The following is a 27,880-nucleotide window of genomic DNA, read 5'->3' as shown; positions in this document are numbered from 1 at the left end:
AGACATTTACTTTGGGATAAAGGGGCTCACAGCTTTTAGTCACTCCCTCTCTCAACATGTTACAGAAATGTCTTGGTCTTGGACAAGGACTGTAGGGCTGTTTTCTTGCTTACTATGTCACAGTGGAACCCAGAAGCGCAGAGTCAAATGATTTAAAAAATAAAAACAACTTTTGCATCCTTTGCATCCATCTTTAGATTTGTGTGCTCATGCCACATTCAGGGAAAAGCAAGTGACAGTCGCAGTGACCCTGTGAATTGCTGTTAGCTTAGAGGGAACCACTGGGTCCAAGTTTAAAATACCCCAGATGCTCCTGCACTGGGAACCAGCCTTGTGTGAGAGCACTTTGATCTTAAGCAAACTGTTGTCAGTTCAGCTCTCATCTCGGTGCTCAGCGAGGTTATAGAAATGTGTCGGCATCAGTCTGCTATAAGGTGTCAATCTTCATGTTGCTATCACTGCAATTAGTTCTGACATGGCAGCCTGGCAGTTTAGTGAATACCCCATTCAGGCCTCGGGAGAGCGAGGGAGGGCAGTAGGACTTAGTCATTGCTGAAACATTTTATACCCATCAGTCACATTTCCCTTTGTTCTTCTTTTCTCTATACAGGTCACTTCTTAAAAATAACAAGCGAGCGACGAAACAGGCTGTACAGTACAAACGGTCTGCATGCTTGGCTTTAATTGGAACGATCCACTCTGCTTAAAGCAGACATGCACTGTATTTGTTAACAGTTGTTGCTACACTTTGCCTGTGGTATTGATGATTGGGGGAAAAAAAGTCCAATTTTACTGAATAGTCAGTGAGCTTACAAAGTGTCCAATGTAACTGTATTCAAGCCAGAGTGGAGGACAGAAGATATGAATCCAACACAACGGGAATGCATAGCTGCTCCTTTTTCTTTCTTCACTTCTACCAATCCTGTGGGGCTTCATAACACAGTCCTTTCACAATGATTGCATGTTAGGTTTGGGGTCTGTTTTGAATAGGTCTGGAATGGGTTATTAATTAATACTTACTTTACCTGGCTGAGGCTTCAATCACACAGACAGACAGACCCTGAACTAAAGCACTGCAGTCATTTATATTTGCTAAACAACTGTCTGCTGCTATTGTGCATGTTGACAGAATGTGGGCTTCAGGGCTTCAGCTTCTGGGTGGGTGGAATGAGCGTTGCGGGCAAAACAGTTGGAAGCATGCATACGACTCATTTTCTATTGCAACCTTACCCCTCAGTATCTATCTTTTTCTTCTTAAAAGTGAAGGTGGCAGTACGATCTACAATGTTTTTACTCACTCCCTTTCTCCATTAAAACAGATGGGAGACTGGAGAAGCTGACTGCTTGTTATGATCCAATAACTGGATTTTATGAGATCGGGGTTTTCCTATCAAACCAGCTGGAAGGGTGCAGGGAGGCAGCCAGCATGCCACAAGATTCCCTGGTGCCAAGGCAGGTAGAAACCACACACCAGGCCGACGCAACTGCAGCTACTTTGGAGATTCATAGAAACTCAATCTTGAAATAGGCTTTATCAGTGGACCTTAAAGGTCCCAAATACAATAAAATAAAAATAATTCTCAACCCAGATTAAAGTTTTTCTGTGATTGAAAAACTGTGCCCCCCTGACTACATGGCTCACCCAGTCGTGTCTTTACCAGGTGAATCGCTAGTGTGCTTGAGCTTCAGCTCTAATGGGCAGCTGTGTGGAGTAGTGGTTAGGGCTCAGGTGGGGGGACACTGCTGCTGTACCCTTGAGCAAGGTACTTTGCCTAGATTGCTCCAGTAAAAACCCAACTGTATAAATGGGTAATTGTATGTAAAAAATAATGTAATTGTATGTAAAAATAATGTGATATCTTGTAACAATTGTAAGTCGCCCTGGATAAGGGTGTCTGCTAAGAAATAAATAATAATAAAAAATAATAATAAGTGTGGGGATGTGCCAACTGCTAACATGTGCAGACCCAAAAGCAACCCCCCAAAGCAAGAGGAGCACACATGTCTCCTAAACACATGAAAAGCGCTTGTCTTCAAAAGACATCAGTGTTGCTGTTAATGATGTAATCCCTTACCTGTAAATTTGCACAGATCGGATAGAGGTTGGCTTCCTCAGCGGTGCTAATCTCATTGATGTGGGTCTGCTCATCCATAGGGGATTGAGCTCTCTCTCGTGCCTTGTGGGACGGAGTGCTTGTGGAAGCTGTGGTGTGCACCGGAGGCCTGGGCTGCCATACATTCACATCCGTGCCGTTCCCAAATGCCTGAATTGAATGCCCTGCAAGGAAGACAGAACATGCATAAAGAGATGCCAGGAGATGCTGAAAGCGCCGACATGAACAAAATTAGCTTTATGGAAAAACACCAGCAATTCAACTGAAACGCTTTTGCCTCTGTTCAACATTACCATTCCCTTTTTTGGTTAAGTACTGTAACTGGTGCTGTTCAGTGATCCATGTGTTAACTGTTTCACATATAAAACAAAAGGATTAGAATACATACTTGTTAAGTTAATCAGACAAGTCGATCTGACGATGCCAATTGTTTGCTTCAGGATTAAATCCCTGAGTGGCTACCATTAAATAATAAGCTGTTTACCGTTGGTGACTAAATCATCTAAAATGACAGAACAAATGTTATAAATAGCTCTTACTGCTGCACTGATCAACGTGTATGTCCAGAACCTTCAAATGATGAGTTCCCCTCTCCTAACAGGTAATTACTTCACTTCAGCGTGCCTGCACTCCTTTGTATTTAGAATAACAATGTATGCAAGTTCAATCTTTCCAGACCTCATTCATTTGTTCTGGCACCCTTCACTGACTCTGCAGATGACGTACCGCAGATTGCTGCTTATCATATAGCTTTCTATTCTGTGTTCATTTCTCTGGGGGAATATTTGGCAAAGCCTTTTTAGTCTGTTGTGTGTAGAGCTCCAGTCTGGCACAAACAGAAAAGGGAAACACTTTACATTATGCCTCCTAGTTACTGTGTATTTACATAGTAATTGCATAGTAAATACATGCGTACTTACACATAATAAAATGTTACTATGCATAGTTACAATGTACTTAACGTGTAAATCATTTTGCACTATATTGGTAAGTACACAATTTGATCAGAAAAGGGTTAGGATGAGGGTTATATCATGAAACAAATGTACACTAAGTACATTGTAACTATACATAATACCATTGTAATTATGTGTAAGTATGTATTTAGTAAGTGCTCTGTAAATACACAGTAATTAGAGACACTGCATGTAAAGAACAGTTCAAACTACCCATTACAATCAGGTTGGGGTTACTGTTATCATGATGAGGTTCTTGCTTCAGTAAGAAGCTGGATTGATGTTTGGATGCTGGGAGTCAAGGTTTTTAGTATCTAAAAGGACTTCTATTCCTCTGTGAACAGCTTTCCTAATGAAGAATGACAGTGGGTCGCCCACGGCAGCACTCCTTGAACTTGCTCTGTCCTCGGAGAGAAGTACATCACGTCAAGATCCCCTCTGAGAAGCTCTCTGCAGTCACATGACCTTCTAGCCCTGAATCAAACTGTATGTATAGAGTAATGACCCTGTGTGGAGAGGACAGCTTTCCTGAAGCAAGCTGAAGGCTTGGCATGCCTTTCTTTCACCTCAGAGTGGACTGTGGTGATTCACATGGTACCTACGGTACCACAAAGCAGATGCTTAAGGGTGCATTGGTGTGTGTGTTTCATTTCCAAGGAGCTTGATCCTGGTACTGTTTTGTAACGGTAGCTGAGTGCTTTCTCAGGCCTGTTTGCATGTATTGATTTTTTGAAGTCATGATTGTACCTCAAACTCATTCCAGGCAACACATTGGTACATGAGATAGTGTTAAACCCTTTTATTTTTAATAAGCTACATATGTTTGTATTGCAAGCAACAACTAGTCCCTCAAGTCTGTTATTCTAGGTATAACTTTAAAACATTATCAATAAGCAATAACAATGATAAGAAACATTAACCATGTTGAGCTAAAACTACTTTACTGTTTTATTTTTCATTTCAGTAAAATTTTAATTGCAATATATATATATATATATATATATATATATATATATATAATGTAACTATAAACATATCAGCCAGTATATATGTTTTAACAGGAACATTTTCCAATAACCTGGAATCAAAACACACAACACAGACTTGGAGAAGGCTCTTTCAATTACTACTGTAACTTGTATTATTTTCAGTAGAACATTGCTTTTATAACTGTAGAAAATGTTGTTGTGTATACCATCACCGCGGAGTGCATAAAGCATTGCGCTGTATCTTACAACAAATGACTACAGTATATCTTTACAGATACCGGGGGGAGGGGGGAATCTACTGTGAGTGGGGACAGTGTTTTGCTAAAATATTTTCTCACATACTGTTGATCTGCCAGAATGTCTAATATACTGACTACGTGGAAGAAACACTGAGGTAGTGTCACTGCTTACCCTTAGTCAATGTGGATATGTACTGGCATTGGTGAATGGTTCACTTAGCAAGGCTGATGAAATCCGCATTCAATTGTACAGATTCCTTGATGCTTTGCATCTCTGGATTCAGTGCCTCAGGTCACTTTGGCATACAGGGCTCTGTGAAGTATGTGATGATTTCAACTTGCAAAAGCTATTAAACACAATAGTTACGAGGGTATCCAAGGGCAGGACAGCACGCTCCCGGCTTAAAAATGCAAAACATGTAGTGTACAAAGTGAGATGTGGAGTTTTAGCTTTAGTCTTGATTGGCAATAGCTGTATGACTGTACCAACACACTTGCAATAAAAAAATGACATAGATAATATAAGCAAATGGACCAGATACAGGTTAAGAGTTGAGCTGGACTGACATGAACAGCATGGAGAACTCAGCACTGCCATGTACTGCCTCATGCATTGTGAATGGAGAGATGTCCCACCTCATGCATTGTGAATGGAGAGATGTACTGCATCTCATGCATTGTGAATGGAGAGATGTACTGCCTCATGCATTGTGAATGGAGAGATGTACTGCCTCATGCATTGTGAATGGAGAGATGTACTGCCTCTCATGCATTGTGAATGGAGAGATGTCCCACCTCATGCATTGTGAATGGAGAGATGTACTGCCTCATGCATTGTGAATGGAGAGATGTACTGCCTCTCATGCATTGTGAATGAAGAGATGTACTGCCTCATGCATTGTGAATGGAGAGATGTACTGCCTCATGCATTGTGAATGGAGAGATGTACTGCCTCTCATGCATTGTGAATGGAGAGATGTACTGCCTCTCATGCATTGTGAATGGAGAGATGTACTGCCTCATGCATTGTGAATGGAGAGATGTACTGCCTCATGCATTGTGAATGGAGAGATGTACTGCCTCATGCATTGTGAATGGAGAGATGTACTGCCTCTCATGCATTGTGAATGGAGAGATGTACTGCCTCATGCATTGTGAATGGAGAGATGTACTGCCTCATGCATTGTGAATGGAGAGATGTACTGCCTCTCATGCATTGTGTCTGAACAGAGAGATGTACTGCAGAGCTGCAGGATTGTAACAGTCGGCTCTTTGTCCTCCAGGCTTCCCATTCAGGACTTCAGTTACAACACTTACACACAGCACTTGTCTAAAACCCATTATGGAAGCAGGACAGGCAGGGCAGTTTCTTTTGTATTTTTTAATAATGAAATACAAAGGTCCTTATTCCAGCAAGGCTATCCAATGGTTGACTGTTTTGTTCAGCACTCTTGACTGCAGTGCCTCCAGGACAGTTAAACGAATTCCCTTCTTTCTTTCGCCTTTCACATGCAGATGACCAGGGTAAGCAGCCAAGCCCCTAAGTGTCTCCCTATACCAGCATGGATGTAGGTCATATTCCACTTAGCTCAGGATAAAACTTTAATTATGCTTCTGCGATCTTTTTACCGGCTTTAAAATAAAATATGATGAATATCCCCTTAATACAGCAGACCGTTTAACAATCTTAATGTTTGCCTCTTAAGACTATACATGGTGACCAGCGTCGCAACCAGAGCTGCCATTCTACCAAGGTCGAACTCAGGTTTCAAGCTGTAGCTGGCAGTATTTATATGACTGCTTGGTATTTACTATTGAACCTCCAAATCTGTGCTACACAGCAAACCAACAGAGAAAATGAAGGAGTATTTTGTACTTTACCAGAATTTTTACATGAGTATCAGCATTGATGATGCAAAAAAAGAACCGAGGAAAACGACCTTGGTGTCCTCATAGCTAGTTACGGCCATGATGGTGACATGAAGATTATTAAAACCTTATTTAGCATCAAACCAAATGTCAACCTTTGTTCTGGGACACCAAGACAATTAGGCATAATCCAGCCAAAGTGTCTTCTTACCCTGCAACCCCAAACACTTAAGCAAAATACTCCCCTCCAACAAGACCTGTGTTGTACTACCTGTTATAAAACCCTTAATGGAAAGAACAAAGATGACAAGTTCAATTAGTAAAATACGTACCCCTGCTACAGCTGTTACTGCAAAATCAGAGAAGATATCCATGCAAAATTATGTCACCAGGTTATAATAGTTTTCAATACCTTGAGGTAAATAAAGCTGTAGGCAAATGTAAGCCAAGTTTGGATTAGTGCCCCAGACTCTAATAGTTGCCGTAATTTGTGTTAAAACAAAGTTTCATCACAACTGGACAAGCGGCTCTCTAGATATGTCTAAAGGCAGGCTTCACTACATACAGAACAAAGAAAAAAGAAACAAGGACCAGGGGTCATAAATGGAGATTAGATAAAGGGGCATTCAGAACAGAAAATAGGAGGCACTTTTTTACACAGAGAATTGTGAGGGTCTGGAACCAACTCCCCAGTAATGTTGTTGAATCTGAGACTCTGGTATCCTTCAAGAAGCTGCTTGATGAGATTCTGGGATCAATAAGCTACTAACAACCAAATGAGCAAGATGGGCTGAATGGCCTCCTCTCGTTTGTAAACTTTCTTATGTTCTTATGTACACTTCCTGTTCCTGGGATATCCATTCACAGCAAGGCTTAAGAAACTCCGGGCTCATAAAATAGCGACTTTTATGGAACATTGAGAGGGCAGTTGTTAACAGCAGTGTTAACTGGTTTAAATAAAATAGCCAGTGCTCAGATGAATTGGGCTCTTTGGGCTGAATCAGCCCAATCAGCTGCTGTATTCTTCGTGTAAACACAGCCAGGGATGTGCCTGATATTAATCAGAATGCCTTTCACCCGAGACAGCAGGACTGCGGTGACAGGAGGAAGCACACACACTCACATTTGTCAACAATGATTTAGCAAATGGGGATTTTAATCAGATGAGAAAGGACTTTAAGTTTGAGTTTAGAGGTTCCTTCATTTCCACCTGATTGCTTGTGAAATCCACAATCTAGCCTGCAGACATCAACGAATGAGCAGTGATTATGCTTCTTCAGTCAGCATTACTGTTAGAATAAAGAGCCTTTCCATGCTTTGCCTCATTCTCTTTCTTGTTAAAGTAAAGAAGAATAAAAGACATCTAACACCAGTAGCTCTCTGTACCAAAATATCTGGGGCTGCAAAATGCGTAGCTTGTTTATTAGGCCAATGTATTTAAGTGTACCGCCCCATATATTTCACTGGTTAGGTGTACTGCATTACAAAGTGCTGTAGACAAAGTGATAGACTGTAACACATGGGATGTCATTGACCATTTCTGGGTGATTTCATTGCCCTCAAGTCACCAAAGCAGCTGCAATAAACAGTGCAAAAATCAGTCTTGAGCTAGTGGAAGACTAGGCAAATCAAAATGAGACATTCAACTGTGCATCACTGAGTATGTGTCTGAAATCCTGTTTTTGGAGCATGAAGCATGCTGCTTGGCTGTTTGTTATGTGTGGTTTTACCTGTGTTAACTGTTTCAAACTGTATGAACTAGAATAAAAAGACTATTCTGTTGAGTGCATTGAAAGACGCTCCGGTGAGCCTCCCCACTTACTAAGGCATGCGTTATCCTTGAAGAAGTTCACAAACTTGTCACACTCTTCCTTGTTGTTCCCGCTGGCACTGCAATCACACCACGGGGAAACGCTGATGCTGCTGGATTTCAGGTAGTTTGGAGTCATGACTGTGCCTGTGAAGAAAGCAGAAAAAAGGATCAGCACAACATCATCTTCCTTAACTGCATATTAACACCATATGATGACTATGTTATTATGTTTTGTGTGCTGTAGCTTTAAGACATGAGAGACTAAAGCTGAGGGAACACTAAGTCACTTCATGGCTTGGAACTTGGTTTCAGGAGACTAGGTTTCAGGACACTGCATGGCACGCCAGGGGAGACTGATACAGCAAAGTTTCCTCAAACTAGGTCTCCCGGTCTCCTGGAACCAGGTTTCAAGCCACTGTTCCTGAAAAAGTGGCTTTGTGTTCCATCAGGTTAAAGGTCACACGAGGTTCTAATGAATGAGAGAGAGAGAGAGTTGGGTGTAAATGGAGGACGTGTGTTTTGTTGCTGCACTACTTCTTTATGTTATCGGTGTAGACAGTTTGCCCAACACCTATATGTATAGGATTGATACTGCTACAGAAGGGAACCCAGTCATGTATAACTCATGAGATATTATAAAAGCCTTCAGTTGAATTCCCTGAAACGCTGCGTGTCTGTGTGTTTGTGACCTCTCATCAAACCTGCAGTCAAACCTCCCGCTGATGGACGCCCGCCAAGGACCCCTCACAGCGACCCCCAAGCGCCGATTCATCACAACCACTTGTGAAAGGAATCATGATCAGCATTTTAAGACCTTTCTCGATGATTTGAAGCAGGGCACCCTAGCGCTAAGACGGCATTGATAGGATCTTACCAATAAGCCCTGAGTAGGCGAGCAGGCAGTCTGCGTAGTTTTCCTTTAGGCAGCCACTCACGGAGCGAGGCTCAGGCTGACAGCTTGAGAAGAAATCTGCAAGCCGAGACCTGGAAGAGATGGAGGGGGAAAAAAAGCATTTTCTTCCAGTTGCAGCAAAGATGTTGGTATGTTGGTGTCTACGCATGAATGGCTTTTTGTCACCCCATTCAGCAGCTGCAGAAGTTTGCTTGGATACAATGTAGCCTGGACTGAGAGCCAGGATACCATGCTGTCAGATCGTACCTCAGCTTGAGCTATTGGTACGTCAGTGTATTTAAACACAGGGAAAGGCTACAGTGAGAGCACATTCACTGTGTACATCTGAACGGCAGGTGAACAGTAATTTAAGATGAACGAAAAAAAAAATACATCAGATCTGTCCTTGTTTTTGTAAACGAATGTCGTTTTTATTGGTGCTACAAGCATTTCAGTGGCTTTTTAACAATAATGACAAACAGAAACAATAATTGCTTTCCGCTTCAATTGCTTGCGCGCTTTATAAACTTTTCCTTCAGCAATTCTGCAATCACATTTTAATAAGCTATGAATTAAAAAAAAAAAAAAAAAAAAAAAAAAACTGGTTTGCATATTTAGATATGGACATTAAATAGAATTATTGCCGGTCTTTCATTTTCAAACCGCAATCAAGTTGGAAATTTAGGCTTCATTGCATAATTTAGCAATTTAAAAACAGGGATGTCACTAATATTGACACATTTAAGGGAAGATTAAGTGTTCATCTTCAAGAACCAAGAACATTGCAGTAATGATTGATTGGAGTAATTGTCCTGTTTATGGCCTCTTAAATATCCATGAGACAACATTCTGCAGAATTGGAGTAAGATGGGTTGACCAACAGGATTTAGTTCTTTGATTTAACATATACAACAACCCTTTAACCCATTTTAGGCATAGCCATATTAGAAAACCCTGCAACAGCCTTCTATGGATGGCATCTTTACAAAGCTGGCATTTTCCACTTTGAACAGTTTTATTTTGGAATTATTATTACATTTAAATGCTTTATTTTAAATTATATATCTCTCAAATAGGGAAACTGTATCCAGTGGCTCAGGATACGTATCAGCATCAGAAAGAATTTCAAGTAACAATGCATAACGATAATGCAGTCGTGGTTTCACCCCTTCTTGGCAGAAAGGAGCCTTCAACTAATACTCAAGTCTACAGAACAGACAGTTGCTGTTCCTAACCTTCCTAAAGAGCTCTTTAAGTTGAATTCAGAATAGCTTCTAAATGTTTTGTTCTTTTCTTCCTAAGGTCATGTATTAGACAGGACGTCTCTCTCAATTTCAGAAGACATGAAGCACTGCAGTCTGGCTGCTCTGTAGTGCTTGTGATTACATTTGTTTGAGTAATGCTGTTCCATTCTTCAGGGAGTAACCTGAGAGGGAAAATGACCTTACTGACATTGGTATTAATGGGGTTCAAATGTTTGAGTCACACTGACTCCCGTCATTCAGATTACTGCAGGTGACAGGCTCCCCTTGTATACACAGTCTCGGGGGCTGCTAGAGTCATCATTACTTATTTTACAGCTCCATCGAGATCTCAAGCCAATCACATCAGTGACCAATGAGACTGCAGTAGAGCCGTTTCATGCTCTTTTTTATGTTGCTGTAGTTCAGCATTTTTTTATCATCTCACAAGTCACAATAAATGTGCGTATGGATTTATCCAGCAGATTGCATTTTGTATGATGGCTTAAAACACCTAACTACTGTAACATAATTACACATTGCAGAGCAAAAACCTGTCCGACTAATTTAATAGATTTCTGTACAAATAAATCTATAGTGATCATGCTTTTTATTTCATGAGCATGTTTCTTACATAACCATACATGGACATCTCATGGAAGGACTTGCATGATTCAAGTTAGTGATAGTGGGAGGTACTGCTTAACAGTTGCATTTCTCCTGACATTTTTCTTTTCAAAAGCATGCTTACAGGACATCAGTATAGCCACATTTGATTATAGTAGGAATAAATAAAATATTTATTTAGTTAATAAAATAGTTATTTACTTAAACAAAAGTACACTATGCTTAAAAGTCCAGTGTACTTATCAGATTCAGGGATAATTCACCAGCTGCTACTCAGGATTGTATTACTCAGCCAAGCCGTCTAGTTTTGTTTTTGTTTTTTTCCCACCTGCCCAATACCTTGGTGGAAATTCTACATCCAAATCCTGGTAATTTGCAGCAGCTCCAAGCGTCTCTCCACTCACTCATTAATCACGCCGCTGCCAGCTGCTATCTTACCTGCAGATGTAATTCGTCTTGCACGACACTTGCAAAGACAAGCAGTTTGGTTTTTCCTTGTCCTCATACGAACACACCGGAACAATGGTCTGCCGCCGTCTCTCTGTGCAGGCTAATTGATCGACCAGAGGGCAGGAGCAGAAGAGCATCCCATAGCTGTGTTTGGGAGGCACTTTGTCGAAAAACTGCCGAAGGGCCTTGTGGCACTTGCGCTTGTTGCAGACTTCGGCAATGGAGACGCGAGAGGTGCACGGGCTTATATACGCCGATCTGTATTTTTTGCAGGTGTCGTTCAGGTTGCAGGCTTTAGCGGCATTCAAGCAGTTGTTCTCTCTTGTGACTGCAGGCTCTCCTGTGAATGAAGGGAAAGGAAAAGGATGAGCATGTGTTACTGTCTGCTGATCTGTGTTGTTGAAAATATTGTGTTAACAATAGTCTTTTTTGGACAAAAAAATATCCTGTTGTGTCATTGCACCCCTTCTAAATGTTTACTGTGGTGAGCGATAGTAAATACAAGGTAAAATACTAGCAGGCATTGAAGAAGATGATCTCGTAGTAGTGACTAGTTGTTTCTTGATGTGACCGAGATCAAAGAAATGCAGAGAGTCCTTTTCTTCAGATATTATTATTATTATTATTATTTATTTCTTAGCAGACACCCTTATCCAGGGCGACTTACAATCTCAAGCAAATACATTTCAAGTATCACAGTACAAGTAATAATACAATTAAGAGCAAGATAAATACAATGACTTTGGTATTGACTTTGATATTAGTTTGGTTTATTCAATATATGCAGCGAATCGTTTTCCCATTGCAGAGCAAGCAGATTCTAAGATGCATAAGCAACAAGCTCTTTAATACCCATTTGCACCTGGGGTTTTCCCTCCCCTGTTCCTTTGTAGGTCCAATCACCACAGGGCAACCCCCTGTGGGCTACACCTGCCGACTGGGTCACATGTGCAGAGACAATGACATGTCGTGGGTTAAAGTGATCTAAAGGCTGCTATTGCAGACAGTAAACTGGTTCTGGCTTGATTGTGTTTGTGTTTTGTACTTGTTCTTTTGTTCTTTTGTGCTCTCACTCTATACGTAAACAATGCTATCCTGGGTGTATCGGTCCCTCCAGCACTGGGTGATTGTAGTGTCTTCAGCTGCTACCTGCCGCTGTTGTTCGATGCACAGACCTGTGGGTTCGGCCCATCTCTGCTGAATAGTACTACTTGATGCAATCTTGTACTTATCAGCTTCTTGTACCGTCTCTGACACTTTTTCTGCAAAACCAACAGTGTACAAAACTGTAAGTGCTTGCATCTTATACTGTGTTGATTCTTAATTTTCCGTGTATTCCAACAGGCATGGTAACTCACTGAATGGTAAAACCTTGTGTACTATAAATCTGGGGAATACATTAAAGCTCTATCCAATCCTTATAGCAGCGTCTGCTCATCAGCTGTCCATTCTCACTCCCCATATGTTCATTCTGCTGACCCCTTCTAGCAGGGACCAGATTGCCATCTGATTGCTGTTGTTAACCCTTTAAGGGACAGGTGACATCTGTGTCCAGCACATACAATGATGCTAACTTCCTTTATCTTTGCAATGAGGTATACAAAACTGCATTTAAAATGTACCGACAGGTTGGATCTGGTGAGTAACATGATCAGTTTCCTCCTCGTGACACCTGAGTCACTCTCAAACTTATTTCAAGAAGAAACCATTTGAACAGCAGCTCAATTCCTTGTGTACCTTAAGAGGTTAATTGAGAGAGACCATCAAAGCTCTGATCATATTTGTTAATACTATACATATTGTATAAGTGTGCTTGAAAAGGGGTTGGTCTTTTTTGATTCATATTAGGCTTTAAGAAAAGTCAAGGGGCTAGCTGCTTTGTATAGGCTACAGCCTCTGACTATTCAGACTGGCTACAGAAAGCAAATCGCCCTCCTGGTTCTCCCAGTGCAGTCCCAGTGCCTGTGTATGCATCCAATACACACTGAATTCGGGCCAGTAAACTCATTTCATTGATAATAATCTGAAATTAAACTGAATGGGGCTTTTCAGCTATCTTAACCAGTGCACAAGTTAGATAACTGTAAAGGTAACCAACACTTTTCCTGATCTTGCCATGTGCGATCAGTCATTATTGATTTATTTATTTTATATGCCCAATTTTTTACCCCTGATTTTCTCCTCAGTTTAGATTGTCCAGTAGTGTGTGGGTGTTGCAGTCAACGGTCATTGTTGAGCTGCTTGATGCATCTACAGTGCATCTGAAGCACTGGCAGTAGTGCACTATGCACCTATTTCTGATGAAAGTACTGTAGTTAACTGCAAATGGTAGGCTTGAATCAGACTTGTATTTATTTCACAAACTGACTCTTTTTTTTATCTTTCTTAAAAGCAATTTATATGACTGAATGACCACTGAAAAACAATTTGCTGCTTGAAAACATATTAAAGTATTAGATCTGTATTGTATTTGAAAAATAAATAACCACAGCGCAGTTCAACGTAACAGAGAGCTGCATCTAGTGCCCGAACCACTTTAAAAATGTATGTGTCCATGGTATAGTAGTCACTTTAAACCCTGCTCTACACCTTAATAACTCATAACGCCTTTTTATGGGACTCAAACCTCAGGCTACTGCCTGGAAAGCTCCTCCAAGGAGACGTTATTTGGTTTACATGAAAAAAGCATCCATCATAATCCAGAAGCCTGCCCCCTCTGAGCCCAACATTTTATATGCCATTTCCCAGCAGCACAGAACAAAAAGCTGTTCAAGATCCGCATGGAGAACTCAACATTCTACCAGAAGGGTCAGGATTCAGAAGTCACATGACGGCAGGCCTGCAGGCTTTGTCGGATGAGCACATGTGCTTTTATTAAATATAACTGTACGCTCTCCAGAAATGCATGGGGGTCAGCCCCCTCTCCCATCCTCTCCAGACCCCCTCTTCCTCCCTCCCCCCAGCTTGAACACCAGTGACCGTGACATCTTATCAAGAGAACCTTAAATTAGCTCAGGCCATCTGCGTGCCATTTATTGAGCCACGTTCCTATTTCAGGAATGGCCAAGACTAAGCAACATTTCTACATTTTTTTTACTGCCAGTGCATGAATATTGCCAGTTTATGGCTTATGGTTTTGACAAATGTATATTTTTTGCACCAATTCCACACCATTGGCTGCACCACAGTAGAGAACGTGTTCTCTTATTGGCACACTTTTCATTTCCAGACTTAAACTTTAATTGGAGATTTTCAAGATTTATGGTGTGGCGCTTCTAATAACTGAAATCATTTTTCTGTGGTTTGACACAACGTCTCTGCTTTGCCAAGCTTTTGCTGAAGCCTGTTTGAATTTCAGTAGCGCAGTCCATAAGCTGGGAGAGCACTCGGCCTCTCACTTAGTGTTTTACATTTAAAAATTCATAGGGAGAGTCTAAACGGTCATAAAAAAGTGCCTCCTTATTTTAAAAAAGGTACCTGAGCTATGAGCGTTTATTATTATGACTGCCCATCGGGATCTTAAATCGACTTCCTTTCTATTCATTCAGTTAATTAATAATGGTAAAATATAATTACTGAGCTCGTTCACCTAATGGGCTGACTCCAAAAGCACAGAGGCAGCAAAGTGTAAGAAAATATTGGGAGGAAGCCTCTAGATCTGTTACCGCTGCTTAATAATCTTACTACTCCTCAAATGCATGTCCCAATCCAATAAAACCACATGGCATAACAGCAAATCACATAAAACAAGGTCGCGACCCGAGTAATTAATCCTCGGAGCGCTTTTCTACCCCTCTTCAGTCGACATGGCAAAAACTGCATTTAAATGTGCAGGTTGACTCTGGGGAATGAACTTTGTTGAAGATATCCACTATTAGGTTGATATTACATTAAGCTGTGATGAATTTCTTCTGTCTGTTTTTTCATTACCAGTCAACCACCACAGATCTCGGCTGTAAATAGAGCTTCCTCTGGGGTGACCACGGGGAGAAACGGCGAGAGAGTGAGCCTTTGATAATCTGGACGACTAAAGATCTTCCTGCTAAGGTAGAAACAGCTCTTTTTCAAGATGGAAATGACTTGTGCGTCAATGAAACCCCATGCTTATTTATTCTTTTGTACACCAGACATGGTGGGGTACCATTGGGGGAACGATACACAAGAAAAATCGATCCATTACGCTACTCAGCAAAAGTCATCATTATATTTAATGAGTCTCTGTTACCCTGAGGAACTCCCAGCTACCCTGCTATCAGGGCTGCCTGTTGCTCTAATTTAGATAAATAATACATGTGGGAGGACAGAACCCGTAAACAGGTCATTTCCTGTCTCATTTCCACTGCCTCACACTACAGGCTTCAGCTTCCACCGAGCATTCCGGGGCTTTTTTCCAAACCTGGACAATCTCGGAAATTCTTGCCATGCGTCAAAGGTCACTGGGAGATTGTGGGATCTCACTGTGTTTTGTTTTAAAGAAACCAGCAGTAAGAAACACATTTACCCACAGGCTCATTACAAATAAAAAGGAATCTGGTTAAGAAGGAGAGTGCATCCAAACAAACAGCCACATTTTGTCACTGTGTTTCTCAAGAATATATATAGATAGATATTTTTTTTAAAGGAATGCGTCTTCTGACTTTTGTCTTGTGTGCCGAAGCAGGATGAACAGTGTTCAATTTAACAAAGTTCTTTGCTTTCAGTGAATACAATATAACTTAAAAGAAAAGCAATAAAGAAAATGTCATATGCGTGCTTTCCCTATATGAAAGAAATCAGCCACAATGGGAGCGATTTGTTTGTTTCTTCTCTACATGCACCTCCTGGCACTTCCTTTGTAGCCAGTTTGGCTTCATCAAGTATGAGATACAAAATCTGAATCTGAATCAGCCAGTTGTGTGGGAGATGCCAGTCATGTGACCTAGCTTGCTTATTATGCAAATTCTGGTCCGACTGTATATACCACTGCTGTGTAAGACCAACAAAAATACATTTTTTTTAAAACAATTCTAAGAACAATTTATAAGAGCAAAAACATCCACAGCAATTTTCTTGGCAACTTTACAAATCACCTAAATATTAATTCAGCAGAATTGAAAAGTGCTTGTGATCCTCCCATTAACACACACTGAATATAATAAGGAATAAATCAGACCAAGCAATAACACTTGAGCTACAACATTTTGTCTTCAAACAAGAAATGAAGAATTTACCAAGGAGCAGTAATATTATGAAGAATAATGAGATTATCGCAATGTAAATTACAGTTAACGCATCAGGGACTGTTATGATTCAGAGTGGGGAGTGCAGTACCAGCGGAATGCAATAATTATAACACAAACGTATTACATTAGTATTGCACTTGTTATTATTATTATTTGTTTATTTAGCAGACACCTTTATCCAAGGCAACTTACAGAGACTAGGCTGTGTGAACTATGCATCAGCTGCAGAGTCACTTTCAACTATGTCTCACCCGAAAGACGGAGCACAAGGAGGTTAAGTGACTTGCTCAGGGTCACACAATGAGTCAGTGACTGAGGTGGGATTTGAACCAGTGACCTAATGGTTACAAGCCCTTTTCTTTAACCACTGGACCACACAGCCTCCTGTTATGCTCCTGAGACTTTATGGAAGTTCTTTGGAAGCAACATAAATACCCCCCTCTGTAACAATATTATCTGATACATAAATGAGTAAAAACAAAGTTGCAAATACTGAAACAGCACTGGCATGCACACATGTCTATTTCAAACCGTAGAGCAGAGCTCCCCAGAGCAACAGCTAATGTTTAATCCGTGAAACAAAACTAAATGACTTCATTAAATCTGGCATCGTAAGTAAATGGTTACCAACGACTCGGGGCTTTGCCTCTCTGTGTTTATGTCCTCTCTCAGTCATTGAGTATTTAAGAACATAAGAACATAAGAAAGTTTACAAACGAGAGGAGGCCATTCAGCCCATCTTGCTCGTTTGGTTGTTAGTAGCTTACTGATCCCAGAATCTCATCAAGCAGCTTCTTGAAGGATCCCAGGGTGTCAGATTCAACAACATTACTGGGGAGTTGGTTCCAGACCCTCACAATTCTCTGTGTAAAAAAGTGCCTCCTATTTTCTGTTCTGAATGCCCCTTTATCTAATCTCCATTTATGACCCCTGATCCTTTTTTCTTTTTTCAAGTCAAAGAAGTCCCCCGGGTTGACATTGTCTATACCTTTTAGGATTTTGAATGTTTGAATCAGATCGCCGCGTAATCTTCTTTGTTCAAGACTGAATAGATTCAATTCTTTTAGCCTGTCTGCATACAACATGCCTTTTAAACCTGGGATAATTCTGGTTGCTCTTCTTTGCACTCTTTCTAGAGCAGCAATATCCTTTTTGTAACGAGGTGACCAGAACTGAACACAATATTCTAGGTGAGGTCTTACTAATGCATTGTAGAGTTTTAACATTACTTCCCTTGATTTAAATTCAACACTTCTCACAATATATCCGAGCATCTTGTTAGCCTTTTTTATAGCTTCCCCACATTGTCTAGATGAAGACATTTCTGAGTCAACATAAACTCCGAGGTCTTTTTCATAGTTCCCTTCTTCAATTTCACTATCTCCCATATGATATTTATAATGCACATTTTTATTGCCGCATGCAATACTTTACACTTTTCTCTATTAAATTTCATTTGCCATGTGTCTGCCCAGTTCTGAATGCTGTCTAGATCATTTTGAATGACCTTTGCTGCTTCAACAGTGTTTGCCACTCCTCCTATTTTTGTGTCGTCTGCAAATTTAACGAGTTTGCTTACTATACCAGAATCTAAATCATTAATGTAGATTAGGAATAGCAGAGGACCTAATACTGATCCCTGTGGTACTCCACTGGTTACCTCACTCCATTTTGAGGTTTCTCCTCTAATCAGTACTTTCTGTTTTCTACCTGTTAACCACTCCCTAATCCATGTGCATGCATTTCCTTGAATCCCTACTGCGTTCAGTTTGAGAATTAATCTTTTATGCGGGAGTTTGTCAAAAGCTTTCTGGAAATCTAAATAGACCATGCCGTATGCTTTGCAGTTATCCATTTTCAATGTTGCATCCTCAAAAAAGTCAAGTAGGTTAGTTAGACATGATCTCCCTTTCCTAAAACCATGCTGGCTGTCTCCCAGGATATTGTTACCATATAGGTAATTTACCATTTTGGATCTTATTATAGTTTCCATAAGTTTACATATAATAGAAGTTAGGCTTACTGGTCTGTAGTTACCTGGTTCGGTTTTGTCTCCCTTTTTGTGGATCGGTATTACGTTTGCTATTTACCAGTCTGTCGGTACAACCCCTGTGTCAAGAGACTGTTGCATGATCTTGGGTAGCGGTTTGTAAATAACTTCTTTCATTTCTTTGAGTACTATTGGGAGGATCTCATCTGGCCCAGGGGATTTGTTTATTTTAAGAGCTCATAGTCCCTTTAACACTTCTGCCTCTGTTATGCTAAAGTTATTTAAAATTGGATAGGAACAGGTCAACATGTGGGGCATGTTGTCCGTGTCCTCCTTTGTAAAAACCTGTGAAAAGTAATCATTTAATATATTTGCTATTTTTTTTTCTTCATCTATGATGTTGCCATTTGTGTCTCTTAGACATTTAACCTCCTCTTTGAATGTTCTCTTGCTGTTGTAATATTGGAAAAACATTTTGGAATTGGTTTTAGCCCCCTTAGCAATATTGATTTCTATCTCTCTCTTGGCCTTTCTAACTTCCTTTTTGACTTGTGTTTGCAGTTCCAAGTACTCTTAGCTTTATTCATTACTTTTGGGGTTTTAAAAAATATTTCAAATGAGACCATGTTGTGGTCTGAGTTTGCCAATGGCTCTCTGACCTCTGTTTTAGTTATTCTGTCTTCATTATTTGAAAAGACTAAGTCAAGGCATGCCTCCCCTCTAGTCGGTGCCTTGACAAATTGCGTTAGGATGCAGTCATTTGTCATTTCCACCATTTCGATTTCGTCCGTCGTGCTCCCCATCAGGTTTTCCCATTTTATACAGGGGAAGTTGAAATCCCCCATTAGTATGGCTTCTCCTTTTCTTCTGAAATGTATGCAATAGGGGTCTGTAAAGAGCAAGGTCTGCAATGCAATCACAATAAACAGAATGCTAAAGAGCAGTGGTGGAATGCTGCACACCCAGGGGGCGCCTCTCTGATGAAGAGAGCAGCTTCCTTCAGCCTTGACACTGACTGCCACTCCATTGGCCAGTGCTGATCCCAGCAACTATGCAGACCTAATGAATGCATCTCGCCACTAAATGTTTGTTATCGTGAATGCGAATACCATATTGGCTCCAGAATCCTAAAGAAGCCACCGCACACACTCTGTAAACACAAAAAGTCAAAAGCCATATTTTACTAAGCTCTTGTTTCAAAGCAAAGTTTGCACACAATAAATAAACAGTTAAGATTTCTGGACCATGTTTTTGCAAACCTCAGTATAAATGTAGCTCTGTTCCAGTCCAGAGTTGAAATATGACTCCACAAAAATCCTGCAAAATCAGTTTGCAAAACTTCCCTCCTCCAGTTCTTTTTGCAAACTCATGTCCCTTGACTAAAATGTGGTATATTTATTTTTAATAGGATACACTGACAAAATTAAAAGCAATCTAAAATTGCAATACAGAAATACAAACTAAGCAGTTTGAAGGCTAATATAATTAAACTCAATAGGTTTCTGGGCCCCAGAATTTCCAACCCATTGACACTGAAAGACACAGGGCCTCATCACTAAACTGCAATAAATGACCAGAATTAGAGCATTGCACGGGGAAGCCACACCGCTCGCAAAAATGAACCAACGGTAGCTCTAGTCACTAAGTTAATTATATGCACAAATAAAGCACGCTAAATAATTAATTTGGAATTTTTGACAACACGCGGAATACAGCACACAGAATTCAACATGCGGAATTATGCATGAGAGTTACACACACTCTATATATATATATAAAGCCGCTCGAAAGAAAAGGTAAGTATGGTTCTGAGTTTGTCACAATGACAGCGACCAAGGAGGACAGAGTGAGGAATCAAGAGTTTACGGACCAGGAGCTAAAGGTATTAGCAGAAGAAGTGGTGGGAAATAATGAAAGGCTTTATGGTGCTGAATCAGCGAGAACATTAACATCAATTAAACATTGAGGACAAAATAAATGGGCTCTTGTCCCAAAACACAGCGTAAGTAATTGCTAATGGAACATTTATGTTTAACTCTACACATCAAATAAATATTTGTTTTTTCAACTTGATCTCCTTCGGATTTATCAAAAAGTCAGCAAAGCACTCACTCAGTCAGATGCCGTTTGACTGCTTGTATTTATGACTGCACTCTTAGTGGCTATTTCCAGTTTATTTGGTATATTTTAAAGCTATTTTAAGCATAGCCTACTTAAATATCACACGTACATGGTGACCCATATAAATATATACACCTGCCTGGTAATCTTCATATATCCGGGCCTGTCTGAGGATGTACAAGCACATTGGAACATTGGAACTCGAGTCGCTATTGAAACAAACCGTTTTTAAAAATGAAACAAACTGAAAACAAGAGTCATTTAAAATGGTCTGTGTTGGCTGCAAAAAAAAAGTAACAAGCAGACAAAATCGATTTTTTTAAAACAGCCTTGAATGACATATTCAGCAACATTTTCGAGCTTTGTAAACCTTTAAAACGTATGTTGACTCATTAATTACAATGACCGTGTAATTCCCATAGACTATTGTGCTGCCTTTAATCCCAAAATATTAAACAGTTAACTGCAAACCTGAGATGACAAAACCGAAGGGTTTTTCTTTATAAAAACAGAAATTATTTTTTATGAAGTTTTAAAACCACAGATACCGTAAATGATATAACATCGTATCTGCCACTAGAGCCTAGCAACCTAAAAAAAAATAATAATAATAAAAAAAAAACATTGCATACGACTAAGCATAGATGTAAACAGCTTGTGTTTCTCCCTCTGTTACATGGTATATTATTACTAAGGCAGACACACAGTTGAAATCAATGCCATTCTCCACAAGCGTCTTAATGATATCCTGACCTACTACTGTTGTGTGGTTAGAGTCAAGATGCAGTGTATCTACTAAGTAAGTTCCTCTGAATTAGCTGACTGTAAAGCTCTGTGAGATGAAAATAATGTACAAAGCACAGCTGCCTTGATCATCAGTGTCCTCGTCGCATACAACACAGACTCAGAATCGTTCATTTTGCCATTTAAATGTTCTTTGTGTGCTGCATACACCTTAGGGAGATACCGACTCCACAATTCGGGAATTTTTTTCATTAAAAAACTTTGTAATATTTCATTGATCAACCGTTGTATCGGTATGTTCGTTGCACTGAGGCTTCCACTAATTCAAACGTGTTGACATTACGTGTGTCTCCACTTTCTGTGCTCTTTTTAAACAATCCTGTGATTGTGACTGGCTTGTTTGGTAATTGTTTAGCCTGAACTAAAACTTTGATTTCCTTGTTTGTGTAGTGCGTTGTCAAGATGCTTGTTAATAATACATTTTCTTAGATGACACGTTACAAGTTGTGCAAAACAGAATCCCACCATCTGCATGCAATGTCCCCCTTTCGTAGCTCTGAATGCGCCCTTCTGTTGAAATTAATTGAGCTTTTTTTGATTTGTCAGCTGTCTGCATTTTCAATGTTAATCACACACTGCAAGCTAATAAATCAACACACTCTAAACAACCATTTTAAACATCCCGCCTCTGACTCGCATGTCACGTCATTGTACAGTATGAGGAATTCACCAATCATGAAGCCGGTGTTTGTTTGACCCCGTTGCCATAGCAACCAAATGCACGGCATTGACGCCGGACAGTGTACAGCTACTGTATCGCTGCTTCTACTTGATAAAAGCATGAAATAAACAGGGGAGGTGAAGAGTAATGTAATACTGTAAGGGAAATGAAATGCGTATTTTTCACGGTAGGCAGTCAAAAACACGATTTCTGTGAAATTCGTGATGTCATGAATTTTCCGGGGCCCTACATATAAGGCTAGTATGATCTGTGCTCAGTCTGTATCTGGTTATTACCGCCTCCTCACACAGCCCTAGTAACGTCTGCCTGATCTGAAATACTCTCTCTCTGACGACTCTTCTTGCTCTCCTGTGCATCTCTTCTGCTGGTTCTGTGACACCGCCTAGTTTTAATAAGCGGTACTTTTAACACACGCTGAGGCACCTGGTAAAGTTAGCGCCCTTAAGTGAATATGGTTTGCATATCAAATACCTCTCTTGTGGTATTTCATGATGTGTTTGCATACATTTCCATACATTAACATTATTCATTATATTCAAATGACTCAAACGAGGTACATTTTCTGCACGCCTTTTGCTCAGTTGCCTGCCACTAGTTAGTGAATACAGCAGGTGTACAAAGCACGCAGTAAAGGGGCTTACTGCGTGAAAAAAACAACGTTACCGCTATTTAGTGAATGAGGCCCACACAGTTTTAGAGGTCTCTCTGCAGCTGGCCAGTTTGAAAGCAATGCTATGCTTTAGTTCCAAACAGCTCCACGTACTGAAGCTTATTCTCTGCATTGTAAAGTGCCGGTTACATCAGAGTATGAGATTTATAATGTTATTAAAGCAAACGCACATCATTTCATGATAAGCTGCCTGTGCAAAGTATTGCAAAGAAAATAGGTATCTACAGTAGATTAGTGCGAGTGTTAATACATAAAGTACAGACGCCCCATATATCTGACATCTAAAAGAACAAAACAATTCATCGACGTCCCAGGAAAAATCAATCAAACACTACACTATTGGTGAGAATCTAACAGTAAGATGGTAATAATGTAGCCATAAAAACCCCAGGCTGTAATTGGCTGCCTCCACTTCTAGCTAACATGTCCAAAGCAGTGAAGAATGTTCATCTAAAGGTTTTGCTTGTACTGGACAGCAATCAGTTACGGCTCACGCCCTCCGCCAGAGATTGTGATGTCTTATAATGGCTCCGGGGCAAAAGCCAAGGTAAAGAAAAGAAAACTCTGCTCCTTAAAAAATAATGCTGTGAATCAATTTTCAGACAGCCTCTCCAATTGTTTTAAGTTCATTCTCTTCAATAAAAGGTAATGCAAGTTCTCATAGGGGTAAAGAGATTTGCCATGAGCAAGCTATAGAATTAAAATGCCCGTATAATTCTCTGAGCATGCCAGGGACAGGCAATGCAAACAGAATGTAAAGCAGCAGTACTGAAATCACCTTACCAGCTATCTGAGAATGTAGGGCTTGGAATAGCAACTTCAGAACCTCCCCCAGAGCTTGGAATGGGATTCAAATACAGAGTACAGTCAAGGCGTAGGCTCTGTAGCGTATTAGTGTTACTGCAGCACAGGGAACTATTACCCCATTGGGATAACATGTACTGTACAGCCAAACAAAATAGGGTCTATTCAATTGATCTAAACTGTGCCAGACCACAGTACTAAGATAATCAAGATGTAGGTCATCAAAATCAAACATCTAATAGTGCATGTGGGGCTCTTTTGGGCATTTCTATCTGTAAAAATATGTAAAATGCTAGATTAAAGGATGGTGGTATTTACACCTACCAGCATTTTTAGATCAATTGATTAGAGCCCAATATGTCCTAGCTTTTTCAAAAGAATCAAATCTGCTTTGAAAAGCAAGCATCTATCTACTGTATACTTGGCTGCAATGCTTCTCCACCCTTGACACCAGCAGCTTGTTATGAAATTCACCTTTTAGGAAGCGTAATTGAATTTCTTAGACGAGAAACTGCCTTCCTGATCCCTCTGATCCCTTCAAACTCTTGCATGCATCTCCCTGTAGAGTTGGGTTTTCTTTTCTCCTTTTTTAATTGGGAGCTTAATGCTGTATAGTCAGATTGAAATGAGGATATGCCCATCATACTATACTCCTGTGGATTAAAAGTTTGGTAAAAAGCTGTCCTAATATGGAAATCTAGCTCTGATTAGACAGAGGAAACATTCTCAATATTAACTTTATAAAGCTAGTAATTGTGTAGAACTTGTATATAACGATTTATGCTGTGTTTCATACTGTGGTACATGTTATACAAATAGTAATACAAAATAATATTAATATGTTGAATACATGCTACCAGGAATGTGAGCTCACACACCATACACATGCATGTTATGTGCTGGACATTCTGGTAAAGGAATGTGAGCTCAAGCACCATATACATGCATGTTATGTGCTGGAAATTCAGGTAAATTTGACCACTGTCACCTGTGCCCATCATGCATCGTGCAGACACTTGCATAAGAATTGCAACGTTCCCAGTCCTGGTATAATGCTATCACACCGGAGTGCTGCTATGTGTATGGGGATTACTTACATGTTAACAGGTTAAGATACTTGCTTTTTTTCCAATCACATATTGTTCCAACAGAAGTGGTGCTCTAAATGAATCAATAGGTGCTGAAAAGACAGTACATGCAAAAGACCTTATATAGCAAAAATGAAGACAAAGTATAAAATCGTTGCACGGGGCACCTGTCAGAGGGCGCTTCCGCTGACTAGAAAATGGTTATTAAAGTGGCCAGGGCTCTTTTATAGACCCAGAAAGCATGACCCTGTTCCCTTTGATATTTACTTAAAGCGAATTGGAGAGTCCCATTGATGTATTTTTAAAGACCTACATATTCATTAATAATGCCTCAATATTAAAACAAGCTGTTTCTGCAGCCTGGGTGTCTTTAGGAAAACATCAATATTTGAGACCCCTATTCATCCACAACTTAACAACTCAGCAATATATTATCAGGACAAATGAGGCGCGTCCAGTCAGTGCAGTTAAAATGAGCAGAATAAATTAAATCTTTGATTTTTTTAAAACCTTCCGTTTAAAAAAAAAAAGAAGCTTAAAAGCTTCTGCCCTTGAGGTGGCCAGTTACTGGGCATCACCAGTAGAACTCAGGGTTTCACAAGGGCATCACCAGTGATAGGACTCAGGGTTTCAGTACCGCTCACAAGGGCATCACCAGTGATAGGACTCAGGGTTTCACAAGGGCATCACCAGTGATAGGACTCAGGGTTTCACAAGGGCATCACCAGTGATAGGACTCAGGGTTTCAGTACCGCTCACAAGGGCATCACCAGTGATAGAACTCGGTTTCAGGGCACAGCGTTTTCAGGAGGCTGTGTGGTCCAGTGGTTAAAGAAAAGGGCTTGTAACCAGGAGGTCCCCGGTTCAAATCCCACCTCAGCCACTGACTTATTGTGTGACCCTGAGCAAGTCACTTAACCTCCTTGTGCTCCGTCTTTCGGGTGAGGCGTAATTGTAAGTGACTCTGCAGCTGATGCATAGTTAACACCCTAATCTCAGTAAGTCGCCTTGGATAAAGGCGTCTGCTAAATAAACAAATAATAATAAAATAATAGGAGAGGATTTGGTGGGATTCAAGGCTACAGTTAAGAACTCAAAGGAATCAAAGGAGTCAAAAACTACTGAATGAGTGACGATATTATGGCGCTAACAAATCTAGGGAGGGATTCTCAGGAAATATTATTATCCCAGAAAAGCAATGAATTCAACAGCAATACCCGGAGGGGGGAGGTTTAAAACCGGCGCACCACACCCTCAATAGCTGTTACAAAACTATTACCTGCACTTGATTTAGATTTTCAATCTCAAACAAGCAACTAATTCTTCCATAGCTACTTCACAGCGTAACTCTGACGCAAGGCATTGTGGGCAGCAGCGAAAGATCTAGAACTCGTGGAGAAGCGTTGTATACTTCACAGTGTATGTGGCAGATGTAATATGGCCCCATCATGACCAGAGCATCCCATCAGCTTGGAATGAAATTCAGTTTCGCAGAAGAAAATCTAAATTGTTTTAACTGAATACAGAAAAATAACTAAATGAATAGCTTCCTTGAGAAAGTTGAAGATAGGGAAGTTCCATACAATAACCCAAGAGATTATTACTTGTGCCCAATCACTCCCCACCAAGGTGCCGCCCATTTCACCTGGACATAAATTTAAAAGACATGTTTATTGCTGCTAAATGGTTTAAGAATATAGAGTAGGTATACCCTGGTATAGATTTTCAGGTATCTGGAATACTGCATGTTTTCCCTCTGGTAACCGTGGCCTCCAGGAAGTTTTTCTCTGTAAGCTCGCAGATTTAAAAAGAAGAATAGATTGAGGTATTTGTAAGGCTCTGATCCCCTGCAGTCCAGACAGGGGATCACAGAAGTCACATTTCAGAATTGCGTCTCTTAACGAGCACAGGGACATGCTGCAGACACACCGCTGTGTCCTTGGAGATTCCATATTACTCAGGGTTTCATTATACACTTTCAACTGAAATTGAAAATCTGCTCATTTCTGCATGGTGGCTGTTTCTTGTTAGGGGGCACTGGAGTTATTTCTGAAATAATATTCAGTGTCATTATTATTATTATTATTATTATTATTATTATTATTATTATTATTATTATTATTATTACCCATACCGGTGTGTTTTGGGGTTTAGGTAACAATCTTATTTTTATAATGTATCTATATTCTTTCATCTGCTGTACAGATGCAAGTCACTGCCACAAGGTTTGAGAAACAGAGAGTCAGAGATACAGCATAAACAATTCATGATACAGTGGCGGTGGCTACACCACTGTACAGTGGAACAGATACTTCACAATACTCAACCTTTGACTACTAATGGCCCAAAAAGTTTATGATATGCTTGATTTACTCATGCAGCTTGGTTTATACTGGGCCCAGTTTATTTTTCATCATTCACTTGCATAAAGTAGCCCAATTTGCACCCTTCAGTGATACTGCATGACCTGAACGGACATGTGCCATTGTTTGTATTAGTGTCTGCCTAATCTTGCATTGTCGTGGCGATGCAGTGTCTGCTGTTTCCGCGGTGCATTGTACAGTATAGCTGTGCTGTGCTTGGTCAATAAAATATTGTAACAAACTACTACTAATGCTACTACTACTAACTACTAATCTGATTCACAGTGTAAGATCTCCCTAGCCTGCAGAGCTTCAAATCGCAGGGATACAAATACGCACACAAATAATGTAATCTCTTTGAGAGCACAGCAATCTAAAGTAATTAAATGGATATTTAGTCATGTTCAATATAGTGCAAGAGCACTGCCAGTGCTGTGCCAAGGTGTGCATGTCATGCGTTGAAGCCCTTTCAAATTGTGTTCACAGAGCCCTCCGATGTTATTAAGCATGAGAATAAAGGAGTTTTTTGTCTTGGGATACTCCTGAGAGATGTATTTTGTACATTAAATGTGGGATGGTGAACCAATGACTTTTACTACGGCCGCACAACACTTTTTATGATTCCTTTTGATTTTTAATGGCACATGAAATGTCTCTTTCTTCAGATCCGCTTACCAGTATATACGATTCCTTTTAGGACTACATTACAAAGCAGTGCAGCACGTGTGAACTGGCCAATGGCACAGCAAGCAACAGCACAGAAATGTAGCAATGTAATATTATTTATTTATTTTTTAGCAGACGCCCTTATCCAGGGTGACTTACAATTGTTACAAGATATCACATTATTTTTACATACAATTACCCATTTATACAGTTGGATTTTTACTGGAGCAATCTAAGTAAAGTACCTTGCTCAAGGGTACAGCAGCAGTGTCCCCCACTG

At 40.2% G+C, this 27,880-nt stretch overlaps 1 protein-coding gene across 2 annotated transcripts in view; it reads right to left on the bottom strand.

Annotated features, from left to right (window-relative positions):
- The window catches only part of gfra1a (gdnf family receptor alpha 1a), a 56,574-nt gene that overhangs the window by 2,987 nt on the left and 25,707 nt on the right, over positions 1-27,880 (bottom strand). For both annotated transcript variants that reach the window (XM_034024744.3, XM_034024743.3), the window contains exons 4-7: positions 11,179-11,530; positions 8,855-8,964; positions 7,990-8,124; positions 2,076-2,278 (exon numbers count right to left, since the gene is read on the bottom strand). In XM_034024744.3, the coding sequence (XP_033880635.1) occupies positions 2,076-2,278; positions 7,990-8,124; positions 8,855-8,964; positions 11,179-11,530 (800 nt within the window). The remainder of the gene's footprint in view (positions 1-2,075; positions 2,279-7,989; positions 8,125-8,854; positions 8,965-11,178; positions 11,531-27,880) is intronic.

This window comes from Acipenser ruthenus, chromosome 7, assembly GCF_902713425.1.
Source record: "Acipenser ruthenus chromosome 7, fAciRut3.2 maternal haplotype, whole genome shotgun sequence".
NCBI classification, from domain to species: Eukaryota; Metazoa; Chordata; class Actinopteri; order Acipenseriformes; family Acipenseridae; genus Acipenser; species Acipenser ruthenus.
Note: the sequence above shows the minus strand (reverse complement) of the source record. Positions and strands in the feature narration are given on the sequence as shown.